The sequence below is a fragment of the Amblyomma mixtum genome, chromosome 3, assembly GCF_055824585.1.
Source record: "Amblyomma mixtum isolate Tamu chromosome 3, ASM5582458v1, whole genome shotgun sequence".
Lineage (NCBI taxonomy): Eukaryota > Metazoa > Arthropoda > Arachnida > Ixodida > Ixodidae > Amblyomma > Amblyomma mixtum.
In genome coordinates, this window is record NC_143014.1 from 78,814,027 (window position 1) to 78,838,529 (window position 24,503).

General features: G+C 52.5%; 1 protein-coding gene across 2 annotated transcripts; it reads left to right on the forward strand.

The window, feature by feature from the left end:
* The first annotated feature begins 16,807 nt into the window (after positions 1-16,807).
* On the forward strand, positions 16,808-22,572 carry LOC149350721 (NPC intracellular cholesterol transporter 1-like). Of its 2 annotated transcripts, none has more exons than XM_089576922.1 (2): positions 16,808-17,412; positions 21,664-22,572. In XM_089576922.1, exon 2 carries the CDS (start codon positions 21,796-21,798, stop codon positions 22,495-22,497), a length of 702 nt encoding a protein of 233 aa, XP_089433048.1. In that variant the 5' UTR covers positions 16,808-17,412; positions 21,664-21,795; the 3' UTR covers positions 22,498-22,572. The 2 variants fall into 2 exon arrangements, with proteins under 2 accessions (XP_089433048.1, XP_089433049.1); XM_089576923.1 differs by lacking the exon at positions 16,808-17,412 and adding an exon at positions 21,069-21,179.
* The last annotated feature ends 1,931 nt before the right edge of the window (positions 22,573-24,503 follow it).

Sequence of the window (24,503 nt, forward strand, 5' to 3'; positions counted from 1 at the left end):
TTGCTAGGCTCGCATGGCGAGCGCTCGACAAGGGCTCTGATAACGGCTCACCTGCCACTCGCCACACGTATCGATACCTGTTCTGCTGTGTTGTTTGTGACAAACGCGTTTTCGTGAGCCGAAAAATACGCGGCAGTGACGTCATAAAGGTCGCTGTAAGCAAACGCCATTTGTCGTCCTGTTCGACAGAGGTGCGGACAGAGGAACGGAAGAAGGGAGCGGTGGGAGGGAGAGACAGACGGACAGATGCACGGACGGACAGGTGGGCGGAGGGGGGGAGGGAGGGAGGGAGGGAGGGAGAGAAAGAGAGGGAAGGAGTGAAGGAAGGACAGACAGACAGACACACACACACACACAGAGACGAACGGAGGGAGTGTGATGGAGGGAAGGTGGGACAGACCGACTAGCGGAGGGAGGGACAGGCAGAGAGAGACGGACGGACGGACGGACGGACGGACGGACGGACGGACGGAGGGAGGGAGGGAGGGAGGGAGGGAGGGAGACAAACCAACAGACAGTCGGACGGCGGACGGACGGGGAGTGAGAGAGAGGGAGGAAGACAGACAGACAGACGGTGGACGGGCGGGGGTGGGCGGACGGATGGACGGACGAGCGAAAGGAGGGAGGAGGACAGAGAGACAGACGGACCGACGGACAGATGGACGGGTGGACGGACAGAAGAACGAAGGGAGGGAGGAGGACAGGCAGACCACCGACAGAGAGGCTGACGACGGACGTACGGAGGGAGGGAGGAGGACAGACAGACCGACGGACAGACAGACGGAAGGACGGCGGACGGACGGAGGGAGGAGGACAGACCGACCGACAGACGTAGGGATGGACGGACGGACGGATGGCGGATGGACGTAGAAACGGAGGGGTGGGGGAAGTACAGACAGACCGAGAGAAGGACGGACGCCGGAACAGACGGAGAAGCGAAGGGAGGGAGGACGACAGACAGACCGACAGACAAACAGGCGGACCGATGGAGGAAGGGAGGGAGGGAGGAGGACAGTCAGACCGACCGATAGGCATACGGGCGGGCGGGCGGATAGCGGAAAGGAGGGAGGGAGGAGGACAGTCAGACCGACCGATAGGCATACGGGCGGGCGGGCGGATAGCGGAAAGGAGGGAGGAAGGAGGACAGTCAGACCGACCGATAGGCATACGGGCGGGCGGGCGGATAGCGGAAAGACGGACGGACGGACGGACGGACGGACAGACGGACGGACGGACGGACAGACAGACAGACAGACAGACAGACAGACAGACAGACAGACAGACAGACAGACAGACAGACAGACAGACAGACAGACAGACAGACAGACAGACAGACGGAAGGACGGCGGACGGACGGAGGGAGGAGGACAGACCGACCGACAGACGTAGGGATGGACGGACGGACGGATGGCGGATGGACGTAGAAACGGAGGGGTGGGGGAAGTACAGACAGACCGAGAGAAGGACGGACGCCGGAACAGACGGAGAAGCGAAGGGAGGGAGGACGACAGACAGACCGACAGACAAACAGGCGGACCGATGGAGGAAGGGAGGGAGGGAGGAGGACAGTCAGACCGACCGATAGGCATACGGGCGGGCGGGCGGATAGCGGAAAGGAGGGAGGGAGGAGGACAGTCAGACCGACCGATAGGCATACGGGCGGGCGGGCGGATAGCGGAAAGGAGGGAGGAAGGAGGGCAGTCAGACCGACCGATAGGCATACGAGGGGGTACCCAAAAGAAACCGGACTTATTTTTGTTTGAACTTATTTGTTCACATTTTAAGCACAGACCTTCAATCTCCTTCAAAGTATTCCTCACTTGCAATGATACGCTTGTCGAATCTTTCATTCCATTTTTCAAAACATTGTTTAAATTCATCTTTTGTGATGCTTGAGAGTGCCTCCGTCGTTTTTTTCTTCACCTCAGTAACATCAGCGAAACGCTTTCCATTCACCTGTCTTTTAATTCTAGGAAACAAAGAAAGTAGCACGGGGCAAGGTCGGGAGAGTATGAGGGTTGAGGAATAGGGTCATGCCATTTTTGGTCCAAAATTGTCGTAGAGACAGAACTGTGTGAGCAGGGGCATTGCCATGATGGAAAAACCAGTCACCCGACCGCCACAAATCTGGCCGCTTCCACCGCACACTGTTGCCCAATCTTTTCAAAACATCCAAGTAGAAAGCCTGGCTAACTGTCTGACCCTGCGGAACAAATTCTCAATGGACGACTCCTCTCACGTCGTCGAAAATACAAATCAGCATTGTTTTGAGGTTTAGTTTCACCTGACGAGCTTTCTTGAGGCGAGGTGAATTTGAAGTTTTCCATTGGCATGATTGTTGCTTTGATTCAGGATTCGATTCAGGAACACTTGAGTTGTCCCCATAGCATCGTCCTTGTGCGTCTTTCTTCATATTTCAAGAGTTTCCATTCAACTTTTTTCGTGCAAAAATCAAAATTTCACCGGCGCACGCTGTTCACAAAAATCAGCCATTGCAAAAACGACGTTCACACAAAACAGTCGTCACTCTAAAACTCTGCCTAAGCTAGTCTGACCTCCTTCAACGACGGCACTCGGCTTACTGACTCTGGAATGTTCGTTCTATGCGCTCCTAGTTGCAAAACGCGGTACCACAGAAGATTTGCCGACCAAAAAATTTAGTCCGGTTTCTTTTGGGTACCCCCTCGTACGGGCGGGCGGGCGGATAGCGGAAAGACGGACGGACGGACGGACGGACGGACAGACGGACGGACGGACGGACAGACAGACAGACAGACAGACAGACAGACAGACAGACAGACAGACAGACAGACAGACAGACAGACAGACAGACAGACAGACAGACAGACAGACAGACAGACAGACAGACAGACAGACAGACAGACGGAAGGACGGCGGACGGACGGAGGGAGGAGGACAGACCGACCGACAGACGTAGGGATGGACGGACGGACGGATGGCGGATGGACGTAGAAACGGAGGGGTGGGGGAAGTACAGACAGACCGAGAGAAGGACGGACGCCGGAACAGACGGAGAAGCGAAGGGAGGGAGGACGACAGACAGACCGACAGACAAACAGGCGGACCGATGGAGGAAGGGAGGGAGGGAGGAGGACAGTCAGACCGACCGATAGGCATACGGGCGGGCGGGCGGATAGCGGAAAGGAGGGAGGGAGGAGGACAGTCAGACCGACCGATAGGCATACGGGCGGGCGGGCGGATAGCGGAAAGGAGGGAGGAAGGAGGACAGTCAGACCGACCGATAGGCATACGGGCGGGCGGGCGGATAGCGGTAAGACGGACGGACGGACGGACGGACGGACGGACAGACGGACGGACGGACGGACGGACAGACAGACAGACAGACAGACAGACAGACAGACAGACAGACAGACAGACAGACAGACAGACAGACAGACAGACAGACAGACAGACAGACAGACAGACAGACAGACAGACAGACAGACAGACAGACAGACAGACAGACAGACAGACAGACAGACAGACAGACAGACAGACAGACAGACAGACAGACAGACAGACAGACAGACAGACAGACGGACGGACGGACGGACAGACAGACAGACAGACAGACGGACGGACGGACGGACGGACGGACGGACGGACGGACGGACGGACGGACGGACGGACGGACGGACGGACAGACAGACAGACAGACAGACAGACAGACAGACAGGGACATTGACAGAAAGATAATGTTCCTGTTCCGCTCTCGCTTTTTCCCGCTTATCATTTGGTGCCGTCTTAGTCTCGTGCGTTTCTGCATCTTGCAAATTAACCCGATAGTGTCGCTAATTCCGCTCGCACACTGTCTACTAATTACTAAATGGAGCTTGCATGCAAAGTTTGATGTCAACATGCTCTTAGTAGCCAGTGATTTTAGGTCACAATATATGGCATCACTCTCGGGAAGCTGCATAAAGAAAAAGAGGGCGCGAACGTGCAAATTTCAGCGTCCAACCATTCCTCGCCTCTCATTTTCTGTCAATGTTCGCGGGAAAAATTGGAAGGCTTTTGTTCGATAAAAACTTGTGTACTGTCTTTGGGCCTTCCAGTTGGTCCGGTGTCTTCGATATGGTCTTTCAGGCTACTCGTACTAGCTCCACAAAGTGGACCAAAAGCAAATTGTTGCTCATTGGCGGCATAATGATTCCTCATAATTTGAGCGCCACTAACAAACTTTTAGTAATGCATCTTTATTCGCCGACGTAATGTAGAGATAATGATTTTTTTCTGGGATTTTTCTTTATAATTTGGGCATTATAATTTGGGCATACAACGCCGTCGTGTGTTGTAGCCCAAAACTGTCGCGTTTGCCTCCAGACCAATGGTGGCGTTATCCGGGGAGGCCTGCAGGCCATATGCGTTGCGGGAGCCGCTAGCCGGGCACCAAAATGCGCAATTCGTGAACGCTCCTCCTGGTAGGCCTGCACCGATACATGTGGCCCGGAAGAGGGCTCTGTCGGACCGCCACCACCTCATCAGCATCGTTGTCCGCGGGTGGGCGGGAGACGCCGAAACGTCTGGGGGCTTCCTTGAACTGCAACGCTTCTGTGTGATTGCCTCATCTATTTGGGGCCGAAGAGCTATGCATCTGAATATGCATTATTATTTTCCTCTTTTGTATACCGCATTAGTTGATCTCCCCCACCTTCAGGATTTTCCCTGCAGAATTTCGGCCTCAAGTACTGCGCCCATGTCCTTAAAATGCAAAGCGCACAGCACTTTCCTTGTATTCTTTTTTAATTGCCTCTTCAGCCGCCAAATCCATTCTAACGTCAGCTCTCCAAAGAAGATTTTGCATCTCCAGTATACCTTCTTCGAATCTCTCACTTCTTACTTGAAGTATTAAACGGTATCTACCCTCCAACGAGACCACCGTAGTTATATTTGCAAGCCACGTGTTCTCTTGCACCACTGTCAATGCCACAGCGGTATAGGAATATACTGACTAACTCTCACCGCCGACCACTTAATTAATTTATCGAACCATTCGTTCACAGTGAACAATGCTTCCTGCAAACTATTACACGCACTCTTGCGTTATCGGAGTAAAAAGAGAGAACTAAATTTCAAAAATTTATCGGCGGCGATACGAACTGATGCGATGAAGCTGCGACAGGGCTTTTTGTTTCACATGCAGCGACGCCGCTTGTTCGCGACAAGGCGCGTGTAGCTTTCCGCCGCAAGTCAGTGCGTGAACTTTATGCTAATCATGCTTGCTTTTGCTTTTGGTTATATATAACTTTACCTCGGGCTATAGCGTAGCGTGTTTGCGGCAAGAGGCTTGTTGCTTCCCCTGTGCTTTCCCTTGGCGCCTATACCGCTATTGGCGGTTTGGCCAAAATCGACACCACCCTGGGGTAGCGCTGCGAGCTGATCTAAGGCACGCGCGAAACACGTCTTTTGTTCCGTGGCATGTGTGTGGTTCGCCGGCACATTCAAACGTTGTTGACAGAGTGCTGCTGAAAAATATACCTTGACAGCGCTGTTGCATGGATGTTTTCGCTCCAACGAGATAAAGGAGCCGCTGATCGTCACTGCGTGAGTTCTCTCGTGCCAGCAATAGAGCGAGAGCGTGGAAAAAGCACGTTTACATGCTGTAGCGGAACGCTCGGACCGTGACAGTGCGGTTCTTATCAGGCGCCGATATTTCTAAAAAGTTGATTTGCTCGGACTAAAAGAGGCTGTTTAAATACGCGGTGCTCTTATCAAACATCACTGCGCACACATAATGCTGGGCACATTTCAAGCGCGAAGAGTTTTGTGCGTGATTATTATTAAGCGTCCGCTCATAGTGATATGGTTCTTTGTTCACGGGCAATGCGAGGAGGTGATATGATGATTTTCTTTAAATACCATTTAGTTCTGATTCTTTCTACTCTTGAATTGTCCCATGTCATCCCTGTCGCTGTAATAAGTCAGATAGACGGATGGATGACAATAGCACAGAATCGGCCATATCATAACGGCCTTACGCTCATCACATTCCTACCATCCGCTACTTACGAACAAACTGAGAGCACAAGCCGCGGTTAATTGCAGTCAGAAGACAGCTAGTGCGCGTCAAAAAGGCCACCTCTCTTATTCGCTTTCCACCTGAACAAAAAATAAGAAATATATTTTCATTTTTAAAGTAGCCCATGATTAATAAATTATGTGAGCACAGAAAAACACGAACGCGCGCCGCTTTATAAGTTCGAACTCAAACGACAGTGGCTTTCGAACTTTTCTACCTTGTGTTCCGCGAAGCAGATGACAAATTGACAATCGCTGGCTCTTGCTTACCCGGCCTTCTGGCTTTTTCTCTCACCCGTTGTAAAAGAATCTTCATCGTCGATGTCACTGATCTTAAATTCTCTCTAAAGCGCATGTCGAACGCCTGCCGCTCCGCTTTCACTCGGACCGTGCTCAAACACCTGAGAGCGATTTTTTCTTTGCCTCTGGACTTGCTTAGCGCTTTACACTGCGCAGGAAAATGAAGTGGTTTTTTCTGTATTTTTTACACCATCGAGAAAAGGGGCTGCTTAGCTTTCACAAGCTTACCTCTGTAGACAAACAAGCGCGGTTTAATCGTGAAATTTTCAGAAAAGGGTGACCCCGGCAGCAGACTTCCGTAATCCTTCGTAACGCCACCATATTAGATAAAGTCACTGGAACTCTGAAAGTACCGCAGCTGTTTTCTCTTCGCCGCCGCGCCGCCTATTGGCCAGTTGCGATCACGTGATTAGGCGCCTCCATAGATGGTCCACTCGCTCTAGGAGCCGACGGGGCGCAGTGCTTCCGGTGGGGTTGGACCGCGTGTTTTACGAAGTAGCACGTTCAGTATCGCATCTGTGTGCGTGCGTGTCTGTCTGTGTGCGTGTGCGCGCGCGTGTCTGTGCCTCTATCTGAGCGTATGTCTGCGTGCGTGTGCGTGTCTCTGTGCGCGCGCCTGTATCTGTGTGCGCGCAGTGTGCTGCGCGCGCGTTTGTCTGTGTGCGTGCGTGTGTCTGTGTATGCGTGTCTCTGTCAGTGCGTGTGTCTGCGTGCGCATCTGTGCACCGCGTGTGTCTGTGTGCGTGCGTGTGTCTGTGTATGCGTATCTCTGTCAGTGCGTGTGTATGCGTGCGTATCTGTGCACCGCGTGTGTCTGTGTATGCGTGTCTCTGTCAGTGCGTGTGTCTGCGTGCGCATCTGTGCACCGCGTGTGTCTGTGTGCGTGCGTGTGTCTGTGTATGCGTATCTCTGTCAGTGCGTGTGTCTGCGTGCGTATCTGTGCACCGCGTGTGTCTGTGTGCGTGCGTGTGTCTGTGTATGCGTGTCTGTCAGTGCGTGTGTCTGTGTATGCGCGTCTCTGTCAGTGCGTGTGTCTGCGTGCGTATCTGTGCACCGCGTGTGTCTGTGTGCGTGCGTGTGTCTGTGTATGCGTGTGTATATGTGCGCGCGTGTCTTTGTGCACCGCGTGTGTCTGTGTGCGTGCGTGTCTCTGTCAGTGCGTGTGTCTGCGTGCGTATCTGTGCACCGCGTGTGTCTGTATGCGGGTGTGTGTCTGTGTATGCGTGTCTCTGTCAGTGCGTGTGTCTGCGTGCGTATCTGTGTGCGCGCGTGTCTTTGTGCACCGCGTGTGTCTGTGTGCGTGCGTGTGCGTGTCTCTGTGCGTCGTGTGTCTGTGTGAGTGTGACAGCTATAAATGTCTTCGGAGACGTTGCTTTACGAGATTTCGGAGAGCTCGTCAACTTTAGGGTCGCCCAACTGCCTTCCACAAGCCTCCGACCGGCTACTGACCACACGGGGGGAAGAACAGGCGGCAGGCAACAGTAAGCGTAAAGGGAACGTTTTATACGCAGCAGACTTCCAAGTGAACCGATTTACTAAACGTTTTGTTATATCCCGGTGGTAAGTACGCAGCCTGCCGGCTTTAAAGTTTTCCGGGTATCGAAAACATGCATTTGCGAGCCTCTCGCGGAAGCGATAGGACAAGCCTGCTTCTTGCGTTGTTAGCTCACACCCATGGGCTCAAGAATACGAGAGGCTGCGCAACTGTCGTGCAACGCTTTCAAGGTTTTCGAAACCCTCACCTCATCTAAGCTCTCAATCATGAATAATTTCATTAATTTTTGCGCAAAACCGATGAACAAGGCCGCCGCATGGGAGACTTTCTTCGCCTAGCAGACGACGCGCTCGCCGCGCTGGACCACCTCTGGCAACAACACCCCAATGTTGCCTGCGCGCCGCCCGCTGGTTGCGGTTAAAGTCACTGGAACTCTGAAAGTACCGCAACCAGCGGGCGGCGCGCAGGCAACATTGGGGTGTTGTTGCCAGAGGTGGTCCAGCGCGGCGAGCGCGTCGTCTGCTAGGCGAAGAAAGTCTCCCTTGCGGCGGCGTTGTTCATCGCTTTTGCGCAAAAATTAATGAAAGTATTCATGATTGAGAGCTTAGGTGAAGTGAGGGTTTCGAAAACTTTGAAAGCGTTGCACCACAGCTGCGCAACCTCTCGTATTCTTGAGCCCATGGGTGTGAGCTAACAACGCAAGAAGCAGGCTTGTCCTATCGCTTCCGCGAGAGGCTCGCAAATGCATGTTTTCGGGATATAACAAAACGTTTAGTAAATAGGTTCACTTGGAAGTCTGCTGCGTATAAAACGTTCCCTTTACGTTTACTATTTCCTGCCGCCTGTTCTTCCCTCCGTGTGGTCAGTAGCCGGTCGGAGGCTTGTGGGAGGCAGTTGGGCGACCCTAAAGTCGACGAGCTCTCCGAAATCTTGTAAAGCAACGTCTCCGAAGACATTTATAGCTGTCACACTCACACAGACACACGACGCACAGAGACACGCACACGCACGCACACAGACAGACACACGCGGTGCACAAAGACACGCGCGCACACAGATACGCACGCAGACACACGCACTGACAGATACACGCATACACAGAGACACGCACGCATACAGACACACGCGGTGCACAGATACGCACGCAGACACACGCACTGACAGAGACACGCATGCACAGACACACGCACGCACACAGACACACGCGGTGTGCAGATACGCACGCAGACACACGCACTGACAGAGACGCGCATACACAGACACACGCACGCACACAGACACGCGGTGCAGATACGCACGCAGACACACGCACTGACAGACACGCATACACAGAGACACGCACGCATACAGACACACGCGGTGCACAGATGCGCACGCAGACACACGCACTGACAGAGACACGCATACACAGACACACGCACGCACGCAGACACACGCGGTGCACAGATACGCACTGACAGAGACACGCATACACAGAAACACGCACGCACACAGACACACGCGGTGCACAGATACGCACGCAGATACACGCACTGATAGTCACGCATACACAGACACGCATACACAGACACACGCACGCACACAGACAAACGCGCGCGCAGCACACTGCGCGCACACAGATACAGGCGCGCGCACAGACACACGCGCGAGCACAGAGACACGCACACGCACGCAGACATACGCTCAGATAGAGGCACAGACACGCGCGCGCACACGCACACAGACACACGCACGCACACAGACAGACACACACGCATACAGATGCGATACTGAACGTGCTACTTAATAAAACACGCAGTCCAACCCCATCGGAAGCACTGCGCCCCGTCGGCTCCTAGAGCGAGTGGACCCTCTATGGAGGCGCCTAATCACGTGATCGCAACTGGCCAATAGGCGGCGCGGCGGCGAAGAGAAAACAGATGCGGTACTTTCAGAGTTCCAGTGACTTTAGTTGCGGTACTTTCAGAGTTCCAGTGACTTTAATATTAGATATATTGAGGCGCCCCCTCTGGGTCGTTAAAATCGCCAGTAGCTGCGCTCCTTTCCTTCTCGCCCCGCGCGCGCTCTTGTTCTTGGCCCTTCCGCTTGGGGCGCTATGGCAGCGCAGCTGTGCTGCCACAGCAAAAAGCAATTGGAGGATTGTTGGCTGAAAAGCAGAGATGTGGCATAAGGTTAGAAGTGTAGGAGACCGTAGGTAAAGAAGATGGCGAATCTTAATGAGAATTGACAACACAGTTGAACAAAAATAAAGAAAGAAAAGCTGAGCATGGTGGCAATTGCCACCACCCCGTTTCAAAGGGGCGCTCCTATCCATCCATCCATCCATCCATCCATCCACCCATCCACCCACCCACCCATCCATCCATCCATCCATCCATCCATCCATCCATCCATCCATCCATCCATCCATCCATCCATCCATCCATCCATCCATCCATCCATCCATCCATCCATCCATCCATCCATTTATCCATCCATCCATCCATCCATCCGTCCGTCCGTCCGTCCGTCCGTCCGTCCGTCCGTCCGCCCGCCCGCCCGCCCGCCCGCCCGCCCGCCCGTTCGTCCGTCAGTCCGTCCGTCCATCCATCCATCCATCCATCCATCCATCCATCCATCCATCCATCCATCCATCCATCCATCCATCCATCCATCCATCCATCCATCCATCCATCCATGTGGTCTCTAAAGTGGCAGCTGCTGTAGGGTACCCTGGCTGCGGTTTTGGCGCGGAAGCTGAGGATTCACACACATGTCGGAATTATGCAGGAGGGCAAAGGCGGGTGAATGGGTGATGGTTGGCGCTTCTTAAAGGTGGGGTGGGCAGTTCCTTAGCTGAAAGGTGGGGTTGAAGATAGCTCATGCGTGGTGCTTCTGAAAGGTGGAGGCTTCATTCGCCGAGGCTTCACTCACACGTCGCCGGGATTTTATAGAGCTGAGTGGTGGGTGGCGCTTTTGTTGGTTGGAGGTGGGCTGGGGACGCAGGTCGAGGATGGCGGTAGGTGGGTGGGAACCCCTTAGCTCGGGGGTGAAGTGAAAAAGTGGTGCTTCTGGAAGGTGGCGACTTCACTTTCTGAGGCTTAACTCACGTTACGAGAAAATTTCACGGAATGCTGCTATTAGTGCTGTCGCAGTAAAAGATATATCTTTGTAATTATGCTTTCCAAAAATGCGCTTCCCGAAAGCAGCAGTCGCATATGTTGCGTCATTATTGCATCCTTTGCACCACGCAAAGCTCTTTTCATCTATTCTACCTACTTCTGCCCAAACCATCGTCCTATTACAGGAGACCCTAACGCCGAATGGCTATCTAAAGAAGTCTCCGATGTGGATGCGGTCTCCGAACTCACCCACGTGGTCTGGAACTGCCCCGAACTTAGAGAACACGACAGCGAGATCAGCCATGAACAGGGAGATGTGAGGCTGGCTCACAGAGAGCTTCCCCTTCCACGACAGCCGATCGGCCAAGCCTGGAGAAACGTCGACAGCAATGGTGACCCGGACCTGGACGAACCACCCGCGTCATCACAAGACACCAATAACGTCTGCTCTCTCTTTCTCTCTCCATCCTTTTTTGTCTTCTTCGGAGCGCTTTCACGCCTTCTTCCTTTGTCCTGTCTGATGGAATATAAACTTGCTGCGGGCTGCGGAAAGACATCTTTGAGGTGTTAGGCTGGTAAACGGATCTCGCGTGTATTGTTTCATTTGAACAATATGGCTACTCGCGCGCACCTTCTTCACTTAGCGCTACGCTGATGATGATAGACTCATATGGGTCCCGGACACAACAGTGCGCGTTAAAGAACCCCAGGTGGTCGAAATTTCCGGAGCCCTTCACTACGGTGTCCCTCATAGCCTGAGTCGCTTTGGGACGTTAAACCATAATAAACCAAACTTCAAGAGGAAGAAATGGGCTTGGGCAGGGCATGTAAGGCGAATGCAGGATAACCGCTGGTCCTTAAAGGGGCTGCGAAACACTGCTTGGGGGGATACTGGCAATACTTCAGGTGGGTTATTTATGTCACACAGATGCTGACTTAAAAAGAATTACAGGAATCGATGCACAGGAACGGGAGTTATTCAATGAAGAAATTTCAAAATACAAGCAAACAAAACGCTGCCCTCAACTCGATTTTGGCGGGGCTTCCCACTCCTATTTCGCTCTCCCGATGACGGCACCTGGCGCAACCAATCAAAACAGCCTGCCAGAGCACGTCGCGGAAGTTTGCACTCCATGGTTGTCTGCTCTCTGTAACTCGTTCTTGCCGAGACTGGCAGCGTCGTTTCCATGCCAGAGCGCCCCTGGTGGTGTATTTTTATTTTACTTGCTTTGCAGGGCTTTTATCTAAGACAAACAAGTTGTTTTTGTTGATCTAATATAAAACGCAGACAGGTGACGAAATGTGTCTCTATTTATTCACACAATTTGCGTATATTTACTGTTTGTCCGATCATCAAGCTCTCGCCAGGTGATGTCATATCCGCTGCTCAAACGCGCCACTGTGTGGCGGCACCATCAGAAATTTGTTTTTGGGAGGACATTAAAATATTAAAAAACGGAATATACGCGGTATTACCATCGCTAATAGCACCATTATAACTCACTGTATGCGACCAACAGGCAAAACAGTCAACTAAGATTGTGTTTCTGGGCCCCTTTAAGGGTAACGGAGTGGATTCCAAGAGAAAGCAAACGTAGCAGGGGACGGCAGAAAGTTAGGTGGGCGGATGAGATTAAGAAGTTTGCGGGGATGCAGTGGCGGCAACTGACAAAGGACAGGGTTAATTGGAGAGACATGGGAGAGGCCTTTGCCCTGCAGTGGGTGTAGTCAGGCTGATGATGATGATGATGAAACCAAACTTTCCTCGTCTTTTTCTCACAGGAGACGCCAGCACCGCTAAAGCCAAGAACGGACGCTTAAGAGCTGCGCTGCAACAGAGTACAAGGAGTATGGAAGCTGAGCCGGGGGTTCAATTGGACGTGAAGCGAGAGCTCTGTCGGGCAAGCTATCGGAGTTCTTAACTCTCAGCCTGAGCTGTGAATTATTTCAGAGGCTGAATTCGCAATTCACAAAGCCAAATGAAACCCACCGCAAGCAATCGCAGTATCATAAATTACTCGAGTCCATCCCAGATTATACGGGGATGAGTAGCGTTGAGAAAACTTCTCGAATCACAATCACGGCTCTGGCGTTTGAATGCCGCGGAAAAGTGCGGGTACATCATAGCCTTGTAAATGAAGGGGCAATTTCGACTCATACGAACGCATTCCATGCTTGAGGTTGCATGCTGCCAGTGTCGAGGCCTTCGTTCTTCAATGGCACGAGTGCAGCTGCTCGCCCGGAGAAGGTGCTTTGCGCACGTCTGTGCATAGCACCTCCCTGATGCCACGATGCAGGCGCAAGGAGCACCGCAGTTTCGATTGCGCACACAGAAATAAAACCTATGTTTCTGTTAATTCTTCTCCACGCCGTGCCTCGCATGAACATCATGTGCTGGCTGCTTTGCACTTGTGTAAGTGGCTTAATCAGAGCCTTATATTTATTTTTTTTATCGTTATGGCCTTACAAACCGCGGTGACAAAGAAGTTATACATATGCTCTCAATCCAGCACGCATTCACAGCGGAAGAATTTTTCGTTGAAGGCGAAATACAAAAAAAAAATTACGGAGTGCACTTAAGACTACTTACGTGCTTTGAATGCAAATCAATCTTTATCATTTTCTCTATATTTTTAATTATTTCTTTTTAAATATTTCTCTTTCTATCTAATGACCAGAGATGGGCAACTGCCCTGATGTTCGTTTTTGCTCCCTCACCCTCACCATTAAATCTTTGGCCCTCCCTCACCCTCAACCTCATTTTGTGAAATTCCCTTACCCTCCCACGCTCTCACCTTGACTTCATCGGCACTTCCCCAACCTCGTCCTCGCAATCAGCAATTCGAGTTAGTTTTGCCTTATTGCAGATATGTGCCGATCTTACAAAGTTCATTAGGCGCAAACTATTGTTCACAGCATCCGCTTCCGGCTGCGGCCAAGTGGCGAAGAATGGCCGCAAGAAATAACATTGGGACTACGGTCATCCGCTGCAGCCGATCACTAGCAAGTGCCGGGTCAGTCTGGTACTTCCGGCAGCAGCTAAGACGAACTGTGCCGGGAGAATCGGCGCCATGAAAAACGCGGAAAAATTCTTCTCAGGGCGCCCTAAATCGCCAATCAGAGGAGAGTGCCGAAAGAATTTCAGTCAGGAAAATCCTCCCGGCTGCCGTATAATGGACACTATACCATAATTAAAGTGGCCGACTGACTCACCGCTGCACACTCCATAAGTTGTAGGAGGCGGAGCGACAAACTACTATAACTGCGTGTGCGGAAATTCGGACGGCTCACCGGCGACAGGGCTCACCCCTGATTAACCGCTGAACGAAGGCATGACCGTACATGATAGGTTCGACAACAAAAAAAAACTGTACTCTGAACCAAGTAGCAATATAACACCATCAGGCATACAGCTTAAGAGTTGCAACGTGGTTTCCAAAAAATACCGACGATTACGTTACTTCCTAATGCGAAATTTGAGCGCAGCAAATAAGCTGTTTCACCTTTTCGATAGATTGAGGCAAAGAAATCGAGCAACACATGTATGCGCTATCACAGAACGTAAAGTAACGTAATCGTCGGCGCTATCACAGAACGTAAAGTAACGTAATCGTCGGCGCGTCGACAACTGCGCGTCGGCGCTATCACAGAACGTAAAGTAACGTAATCGTCGGCGCGTCGACAACTGCGCGTCGGCAACTGAAGAGCACCCTATCCGCCACACAAGAACGGGGGGGGGGGGGGGGGGGGGGGGGACCCTTTCCTCCTCTTTCTGCATGGCGGCGACGGTGTTCTATGCAGTCACGTTATCTTGACTCTCTAGCGGCGTCAGCGGCATCCAGCGGTATCAGTCGGTCGCTGCTAGCGCTGGGGGGATGAAAGGGGGGGCGGAGCTGGTTACGAGGCCGACGCCGACGACGACGCGAAACCCAGGAACGGACGCCAAAGAGCTGCGCTCTAAAAGCAAGGCAGTGAAGTGTAAACGACCGAGGAAGTGCGCTTACGCACGCAGCGACGCTGTGTATCTCGCCGCGTCTTGCGGGCGGAAGCAGGCTACAAACTACAAACCATAACGTGCGCTCGCTACCTGCACGTTACCGGATGCGTTAACAAGATGGCGGCGTGCTTTTCGGCCGCTTTGGAACAAATACAGGTTGCTGCTGCATTCTTCGACGCGATAGTTTGCTCTAAATGGCGGTGTTCGCTTTAATTTCGCATTCTTGCCCGCACGACAAGGTATAAGCGAAGACCTGCCCTTGTTTTTCAGACAATTCTGCGTTTTTAATGCTCTTAACCCTAAATATGAGTAGTGTACGTTTTCATTATATAAACGACACCTGGCGAAGCGGTTCTCGACCTTTTTGTCGGCTTTTACATTTTCTTTTATTTGCACAGTTTTTCTTGGAACAAATTCAAAGGCTAACAATGCAGCCACCTGTATCATCAGTAACTATAGAGAAAAGTGTCTTCAAACCAGCGATGATGTTCTTTGGCTTTTTGTCACTAGATGGCGGCACTATGTGCACGTGCACTTGAAGGACCTTAAGGCACGGAAACCTGAAATTCTGTGTTTGCCCCGTTAACAGCACACGCAACGCAGTGAGCGATGCGTGCCGTCAGCGTCGTCGGCGTTCGCAACGACACCTGCCTCGTTTGGTAGGTTGCAAAATGGAAAGAAGGAAACACCCTCCCTACTTTTGGGAAATACGAGGGTGATAGAAAGTGGGAGAGGGAAGAGAGAGCGGGTGGCCCGGGGTGGGACAAGGATGGGTACAAGCGTTCCCCGGCCCGGCGCCCGGCTTACTTAGGAGTACAATTTGAAAAGGCTCCGCAAACCTTGAAGAGTATCCCTGCTGTCCTCGGAAAGTTCTGAATTGTCTACAGCTGTCTGACTTTACGCAAAAAAAAAAAACAGAACCTGTCTGCCAAATTATTTGCTGTCACACTGTAGCTAACGCTCAAGCATTCGCGCTACGTACTTGTAACCACCATGTTATTCTTTTTTTTTTTTTTTACAGCCACCCTCAATTCGAATGCACTCCGTCTTCGCCTTTTTTTTTTCTCACACGTTAATTGCACGTCCTGTCCACCGATGGATATTCACTGGTAGTGGCTCGTATCGTAAAGCACCAACTCCAAGGGCGTTTCCTGGGCGTACGCGCCCAGCGTCGGCGCTCTTGGCGTACGCCGGGATCGGTCTGCGCATGAGCACTGCAGGAGACGCCAGAGAACCTATACCCCACGGAAGCTGCCTCCAGGTAGGCGCTCTAAGCACTTGTTTCGCCGCAGCCAGCACTCCTTCGCAGAAACACATGGTTCGTTGGAGACCGGGAGGGTCGTGCACTTTGTGTCTAGTTGTGAAGATTTTCCACGGTGACATGAAGCCGATCCCACTTACAACGGCCGCAGTTATAAGTAACGAACGACCGCTTATTACGAAGGAGGGTGGTGCCACAGTCAAAATATCTGTTAGAACAATGACACTGCTTCTCAGATATAATGAACCAACATTACAGCTATATGCACTTGGTTGCAACGAACCAGAAGGCGTCGTAAATTCAGCACCGCAATTGGAAAACGCGCACTTCCCGCCAGCGTGGTGACCGAAAAGCGTGTCTTAACTTACGTGACAAGCTGCACCCCTGGAAAAACAACGTGTCGACCCACAAAAGAATAAGCAAAAAAAAGTCGGCATTGAAACCACCGGCCCGGCCCACACCGGCGGGCTGCAGCGTGAGTCGGCGCATGCACACGTGCTAGTTAGTCTGAAGTGGAAGCAAAAGCGTGGTGTGCGCGAAAGAGGGGCAGCGTTGAAAACTTCCTGCGGTTGGTGACCAAGCGATGGCAGCTATCTGAGAACTTCGATTGCCAGTCTCGTGGTACGCCTTGCTGGCCTCAGTCGATCACGTGATGCGCGTTCACCAATCGGTCGTTCAACTTCTGCGCAGCTTCTTGAGCATGAGCTGTCGCGGACATAACCTGCAGCCCAAACGTTCCTCTCTAGTCGCGCTAACGATGTCTGTAGCTAGGTAAAGTGTACCCGCTCGCGCCATCCCCGTCCTTTAAACAGTGGCGAAGGAAGGAAGCGTCAAGGTAACGTAAAGTCGTCCGCGTAAAAGAGGCACATCAAGACCAGTCGGGCGCCGGAAAGGTTTAAGGGCAGCTGCGAGAGGGAGCGGTTAAGAGAGGATCCTCAAAACAATCGGCCGGCCGTGCTTTGGGCGTCAACCCGTCTCGCCAGTTCTGCATAGGAAGTGCGGTGGACGTCTTCTTCATTTTGTTGCGCGGTCGAGTCGCCTCCGTGTTTGATGACCCCGGGGAGGCGCGTGCACGACTCGGCCGACCAGGGAAGCGCCCAGAGCCGGTGCACTTGGCGCGCATCAACCGCAGGCGGTCGGCAGCAGGCGATCAGCAGCAGCGGCAGTGCAGGCTACGCCCGCCGCCACGGATCGGCTCTGCGGCTGTGCCCCTCGCCAGGTGAGTTGATTGCCCGACGTGTCTCAGCTGGCTGGGTGCCGTTGAGCCGCCGGGGAGATGGACGATGCCCGGAGCTGGCCGGCCGGCCGATTCGGAATGCTCTCGTGACCGAGCCGCGTGCGCGCGTCAGCGGTGCGTCGGCGGCGGACCGCAGTCACGCCTGCCCCGCTGTGCGCACGGGGACGCGACGCGGTGCTGCGTGGCTCAGATTTTGCGCCTCTAGGGTGCGCGGTCGACAGGTGGCGCTCAGGTAGAGGTGAGTTAGACGAACGCCAAAATTTTGGCTCATTGAGCACTGTCAAGGCTTGTACAGCCTAACTCTGGTGTATGTAACTGCGTCCTTAATTATGCATAACCTTTGTCTAAAGTAAAGAGCCAAATATGGCGGTGGAGCACTTGTAGCTTTCGTACGAGTCAATATTCGGAGAGGTGAGGTAACGGAGTAAGTTCCTCTTACCTTCCAGAGGTTTGAAACGCTGCCGATGCACAACCAGCCACGTGGAATGACCCACTTGAGCTGTGTACTTACTTTCAACAAAGGCTGCACGTCCTTTTTCATTCTATTCTTTTCCATTCATAGCTCGCCGCGCTGACTGGCCGGTTCCGGCAATGAGGTGGGCATGGCATTTATTTAATAACTGATGAAAGACGAAAGGAATAGGATTGGAATAGAATCATGACATTACCACCGCTCAAGAATCGGGTATAAAAGGCTATTCTATGCACGCGAAGATTTTCAACAGGTACGTAATGGGAAGCTGTGGGTAACGATCATGTGACGTCAAGTTGTTCCTCTGTGAAAGGAAGAAAGGGTTGTATGGCTAAATGTTGGAAATACATGGAAGACTTTTGTTTGTTTGTTTTTCTTTTTTTTTTCGTTCATCCAATTCGTCATTCATTTGTGTGCCCTCCATGTAATATTTTCTGCGGTTTCTTATTTACTTTATCGTCTTCATCTCGATCTATACCCAGGGACTTAAACATGACGACGCATATAGATATCGGCCCTTGTAAATATCTACTTAGGCAGTCTATAGACAGTCTATAGAGTCAGTCTGTAGGGCAGGAACGGGTTTGTTCCGTCCTACAGACCGCGACGTGAGGTCTTTCGTTGACCATGCTGCATTTTGCCCTGTGCTTACGCACACTTAGCGGTTCTTAGCAGATGGTCTAGATTCCCTTCAGGAGGTCTGTGTTTGGGTTAAAGCTCAGGTGTAAAATCACTCCCCCTCCTCTCTCCACCTAATAATGTTATGCTTCGCCCTTTCGACAAGATGTGCTGCCCTCTGTGGTGTGCGCGAAACTTTGTCTGCTGCACAGAGAAGTGGTAAAGAAGGTTTGAAAACCACTCGCCAACGCAGAGTACGTTGTCAGCTTATTTCACGCACCGACTAAAATCTTTTCGTCACTAGAAAGTTTCTCTCTTGCATGCGGTAGTTGCAGGCGTCACCCGCTTCCGCAAAGCGTCAAATGCGCATGCGCAGTGGCATGTGTGTGCTTGCAGCTGTCGCCTTCTGTCGCTTGCGCATGACATAAGCGCGAACTGCGCACTTGTGGCGGCGTGATTTCAACCAGTAAGCTCTGGCAAGGGCAAAGGAGGAGAGGCACGCATGTGCAAAGCGTTCCGGTGTAAACTGCAAAACGGGTAACTATAGGAAGCAGCTTTCACTGTGGATCATACGCTGCCGCTGCACGACATCAGTCATCTGCGAGTGATGCGATGTTCTGGTGAATACAACTGCCGAGAGCGTGGCTGTGGGCATAAATTCGTCCTACTCGAAAGAGATAGCGTGAAAACAGACCTGATGCAGCTATGAGTAAGTGTGACCTCGGCTATCAGCCCGGGTATACTGCGGCTCCTTTTTCTTCATTTCTGGAAATGCACTGTTAGCTTCATTGTTACCGGCACTTTGTCGCAGCATGAGGAGCACGTAGCAGCTGTCACTGAAGTGTTGTTCGCTTTTTTTTTTTTTCGTGAATAATTGTACCGCGCTTTGAAACCAGAGCTGGTATGGCACCCTGGCATAAAACTCCGCAGCACAGCGCTTGCAAGCTCATTTCCTGTTTTTTTTTTCGTCCTCCTGATACCGTTTTTCTTTATTTTTCGAAGTCGTGCATGCTAGGTTCACACACACCGATGATGGAGGGCGAACGTGCAGTCACGCTACGGCATTGAATTACTCGCAACGGCGATCAATGAATGGACGTGCATGGAATCTGCACAACCCAGGAAGGAGTTCACGCAGTGTGCTAGCGGCTGGCAGGAGCGGAACATTTTTAAAATCACCTTCTTACAGCGGAGCACCTCTCAGCAGTAATTAACTTCAAAGCCTGACCGACGACATGCGAAACGCCAGCAGAGTATCTTAACCTTAGCATCCGCTGGGGAACTGGATGGCGTCGAGGTGGACGTAGTTCATGTGTTTCGAAACCCGGATGTAGCCTGGTCACTGCGAGCTGAGGCGAAAATCGGTTTTGCAAGCATATGAAGGAAAAATTAACCTCTGAAAGCAATCTTGTCTCTACGTAGCGGACAAGTCGATTAGGACAAAGCCATCGTCATTAGCACAATCATGTTATCATCTTCGCAAAGTTCAAAAGGCTTATGTCCAAATGCCGTGCAACGCAGAACGGTTGAAGCAAGGCTGACCAACAAGAAAGGAAGTCTGTGGCCTTCGGCGTGACGCCGAAATGCTTCAAGTCGTACTGGCCGAGGCAATGCTGTTACGAGTAGCGAAATCTTGTCAATTTACTGTTTTCAGAACCGTCCAGAACGGCAGATAGGGCGGGCAAATGACAACGATAACGTTCTTCAAGAGATAAAAATCGTTCTTGTCAAAAATGTGATGCCCCAGAGAGGGGCGAGATAGACGGGAACGCTGAGAAAGAAGCCGCACGGTACAGTCATTAGGTGGTTAGCGGTTGGTGAGCACTAGGTGAAAAGCGCATGTAGTCGGTAGTCCATACGCGAAATGCGTGATAGCCTCCAGAACTTTTTCGCGTTGGGTAACTTTCGGTAAATAAGCATGATTATAAACGATAAAAAGAAAAAAATCCAGATTTTTCGCCTTCCCCCGATGCGGCGCGAAAATAAAGTTGCATACTCGAATATACACTCACCAAGTTCATCCACTAAGTAACGATTGCCCAAGTTTCATTCGATGGCGTAAAGTTACCCTCACGTATCTCTCAAACAGCTGCGTTTAGATGCACAAACGCCGAAGACAAGTCCCTTTAGCGGCAGTTTTCCGTTTCGTAGCAATATTCTTTTACGGAGACGTGCACACGGCGTAAGCTGCCGTTAGGTCTTGAAAAGCAGTGGGCCAACATTAATGATCCGCCCCCGCGGAGACACGGTTGGTGAGGTGTCCGCGCGTCAAAGGGCGCGAAGAGCCCCGCCGGCGCGCAGCTGGGCGGAGAGGGAGCAAGAAGCCGCCCGGCAAACAAGGCCGCGGGAGCCAGGTGCGCGTCTCGTCAGCGCGCCGGGCTCGCAGGTAGGCAGCGCCGTGTTTGTCTAGAGAACGTTCCGCCTCGAGATCATTCTGATTAACAAAAGCAGCCCGAGGCGAGGAGCGTCGCTTGCCGGGCCAGGGCGTTTCGACAGGCAACAAAACGCGAGACAAAACAAGAAAGTGCGCGCACCGGGGCTCTTTTGCATTCCGCGGGGGGAGGAGAGCAGCCCGGTCTCCGCTCACGTCCTGGGCTCCAATCCTGCCTCGAGGTGGCAGCAAGAGCGGCATCAGCCGCCCCGGACGACTCTCTGTTTGGTTAGCGAACGGCACCGAAACTTTCCCATGGCACAGCGCAGATATTTTTGTGTTTGGACTCCAGCGAGAAATCGGGGCGACAGCGCGGCGGCCCGTATTTATCCGTCGTCCCCAAGGACAACAACAACAAAGCAAGCGCGTCCAACTTTTTGCGCCGCTGGATGCGCGCATCCATTGTTTTTCCTCTCGCCGCTGCGCGCGGTGCAGTCGCGTTGTTATTCAAGCGGTGATACCCCGCGCCCTGCAGGGAAAACGGCACGCGCTGCCAGGCGTCAGCAAGACGATGAGCCACCGCTGCGGGGCGCTGGGGTCACTGTCAGCCAGCGATAATCTTTATCGGAAGTCGCCATCATTCACGGCTCCGTTTTTCGGCGCTCGTGGGCGGTGCGCGCAGTCCGCGCGCGTTTCCTCCTTGGCGCTCCCCTAGTTCCTTTGCCCTCGCCCTCGAGTGTCGCCTCGGCTTACATGCCTTTTCTATTAATAGGTCCAGCGGAGCCAGTCAGCCTGCCGCCAGCGCAGCAGCCTCGATAAAGCCGCCCCTCGATACACCCACGGGACCAGTGCACGAAACCCGTCCCAGACGCGAAGACGTGAGCGAACTTGCCAGACTGGCGCCATGAACGCTGCGGCAAGGAGCGCGCTGCTCTTGCTGTGCGTCTTCCAGAGCGCGGCGGCCGACTGCGTCTTCCGGGGCCACTGTGCCGAGGACGAGGACACGGACAAGGCCATTCCCTGTGCAGTCCACCAACCGCCCGCGCCCCTGGCCGGAGTCTCCTCGTGGCGGCTCTTCTCCGACGTCTGCCCGCAGCTGGCCGCCGAGGTCAAGGGCAGCCGCGGCGTGTGCTGCGATGTCGCCCAGGTTCAGGACCTCGCCCGCGAACTGGAGCAGCCGGCGCGCCTCGGCATGGCAAAGTGCCCCGGCTGCATGCTCAACTTCAAGGACCTGCTGTGCCGCATGACCTGCTCGCCAAACCAGTCGCAGTTCTTGGCCGTCAATTCCACGGCCAAGGTGGGCTCCGGCCCGCACGTCACAGAAATGGTGTACGCCCTGCGGCCGTACTACGCCCAGGGCGTCTACGACTCGTGCAAAGACGTTCGCAGTGTGGTCCTTGGCATTAAGCTCATGACGCTCATGTGCGGAGGCCGCGTACTGGGCTGCTCGCCCCAGAAGTGGCTGGATTTCCTCGGCTCCACACCGGCCGAAGGCGGCTACTCTCCCTTCAAGATACACCACGTCATCACCGACCAGCCAGTTGCGCCACTCGGCCGCCCGCTGACGCCCCTAGGGGCGCCTATCCTGACGTCCTGCTCGCCATGAATGCTCACCGTGGCGTCTGCTTGTGCATCCCAGACTGCCGTCCGCATCTTCAGCATCCGCGTGTTTCTAGTAACGTAAAAACAGGGAAATAAAGTCGTTTTAATACATTTTATCATACATGTTTGGTTGTCATGAGCATTGAAGAAGCCACGCAGTGAGCTTCTTTGAGACCTCCCTTGTGAAAGGACGCTGATGTCGACCTGATTAAGATGCCATCATAACCACCTTCTGAGCCATAATCTACAACAGTGTTTGGTTTGGCAACATCTCCTAGATGCAGGCGCATAATTGTGCTTTACTGACAGCGTGCGTTCACAAATGCGCAGTACACACGATTCAAGAAAACCCTGCTTTTATATTCTTGTATGAAAACTAAGTTGCCATATCATTTTCTGAGCCATTTCTAACCCCATGGTAGGGCTAAAGCACCGAGGGAAGTTCAAGCCGCATTTAAAAGCAGTGTAACTATTCGTGTGCAGTATTTGTCAAAAGTATACACCCCAAAGGGGTCTGCTTCAGTGCCATGCAGCGCGGCTCCTCTTGCATACTCCGGGACCATAATCTCACAAAGGCGGGAGGAACTCAAGTCTTCAAACCTCCCAAGCTTAGGACTGTAAAATGGACTGAAGAGCCCTGCTACACTGCCTGGAAGCAAACCCTTTGGGCTGTATATTTTTGACAAAGGCTCTACTTGCTACGCCGCTGCGGTGGCTCAGTGGTTATGGCACTCGGCTGCTGACCCGAAACACGCGGGTTCGATCCCGGCCGCGGTGGTCGAATTATAATGGAGGCGAAACTCTAGAGGCCCGTGTGCTGTGCGATGTAAGTGCACGTTAAAGAACCCCAGGTGGTCGAAATTTCTGTAGCCCTTCAGCACGGTGTCCCCATAGCGTGAGTCATTTTGGGACGTTAAACCCCATAAGCCAAACCATTCATGTACAGTCCCCGTCAAAAGTATACAGCCCAACGGGTTTGCTTCGAAACTGTTTTGCGCAGCTCCCTAGCACATATAGCAGTCCAAATCTTGGCAGGATTGAGAACTCGAAGCCACTTATGGTTCGAGAGATTACGGTCGCTTAGAATGCATAACTAGGCGCGCTGCAGGCCCCGTAAGCAAACCTCTTGGGCTGTATACTTTTGACGGGGGCTGTACTTGTTGCATCTGCTGCTTCATACCGATTTGTCATCGTTGCATCGGCAGGTGAACTTGCCAGGAGTGCAAAACTGGGACAATAACAACGAAATGCGTGGTGATCAAAGTTCAATGCGTTTTCTTATTTTTTTTTTAATTCCTCACAGTGTACAGAAGGGGCTAGCAGTGGAAACTTAGCGGGCTGTTTTTCTAAGAAGCGAAATTCAGTCGAAGTGACGTTGCGAGTGGTACATGCTGGTCTAAGTTATGCTGTGTCTTATAAAACTGACGCCTACGTTTTTCAGTGACGTCGTCTATCGCTCACTAATTTCCGTAACTTGGATTCCATGTCATTCGAAAATTTCTAGATTACCGCGGATAAGTGTCGATTCTCAGAATGACTCGCAAGTTAACAGCATCTGAATTCTCTTTATCTGAAGACTTTTCGACCAGAGTTCGCGAAATCCGAATACAGCTGTAGAAAAGCGCATCGCCGGAAATATTGCTTATCCATCGAAGTACTACCGCTGCAGCCGGGATCGAACCTGCGTATTTCGGGTCAGCAGCCGAGCAACGCAACCACTGAGCCATCGAGGCGGCTACATCGCAGGAACAAGAAACTGCTGCTAAGGTGGAACAGCACTATGACAAGCTCCGTATTGATGGGGCCTGGTTCGGCTGGGATGAAGCGAAGGGCACGAGTTTTTTTTAGAGCGCAGCTCTTTGGCGTCCGTTCTTTCGCGTCGTCGTCGGCGTTGTCGTCGGCCTCGTAACCAGCTCCGCCCCCCTTTCATCCCCCCAGCGCTAGCAGCGACCGACTGATACCGCTGGATGCCGCTGACGCCGCTAGAGAGTCAAGATAACGTGACTGCAT

Coding starts and splice junctions, on each gene's coding strand:
- LOC149350721 (XM_089576922.1), top strand. CDS start 21,796: ATGAACGCTGCGGCAAGGAGCGCGCTGCTCTTGCTGTGCGTCTTCCAG.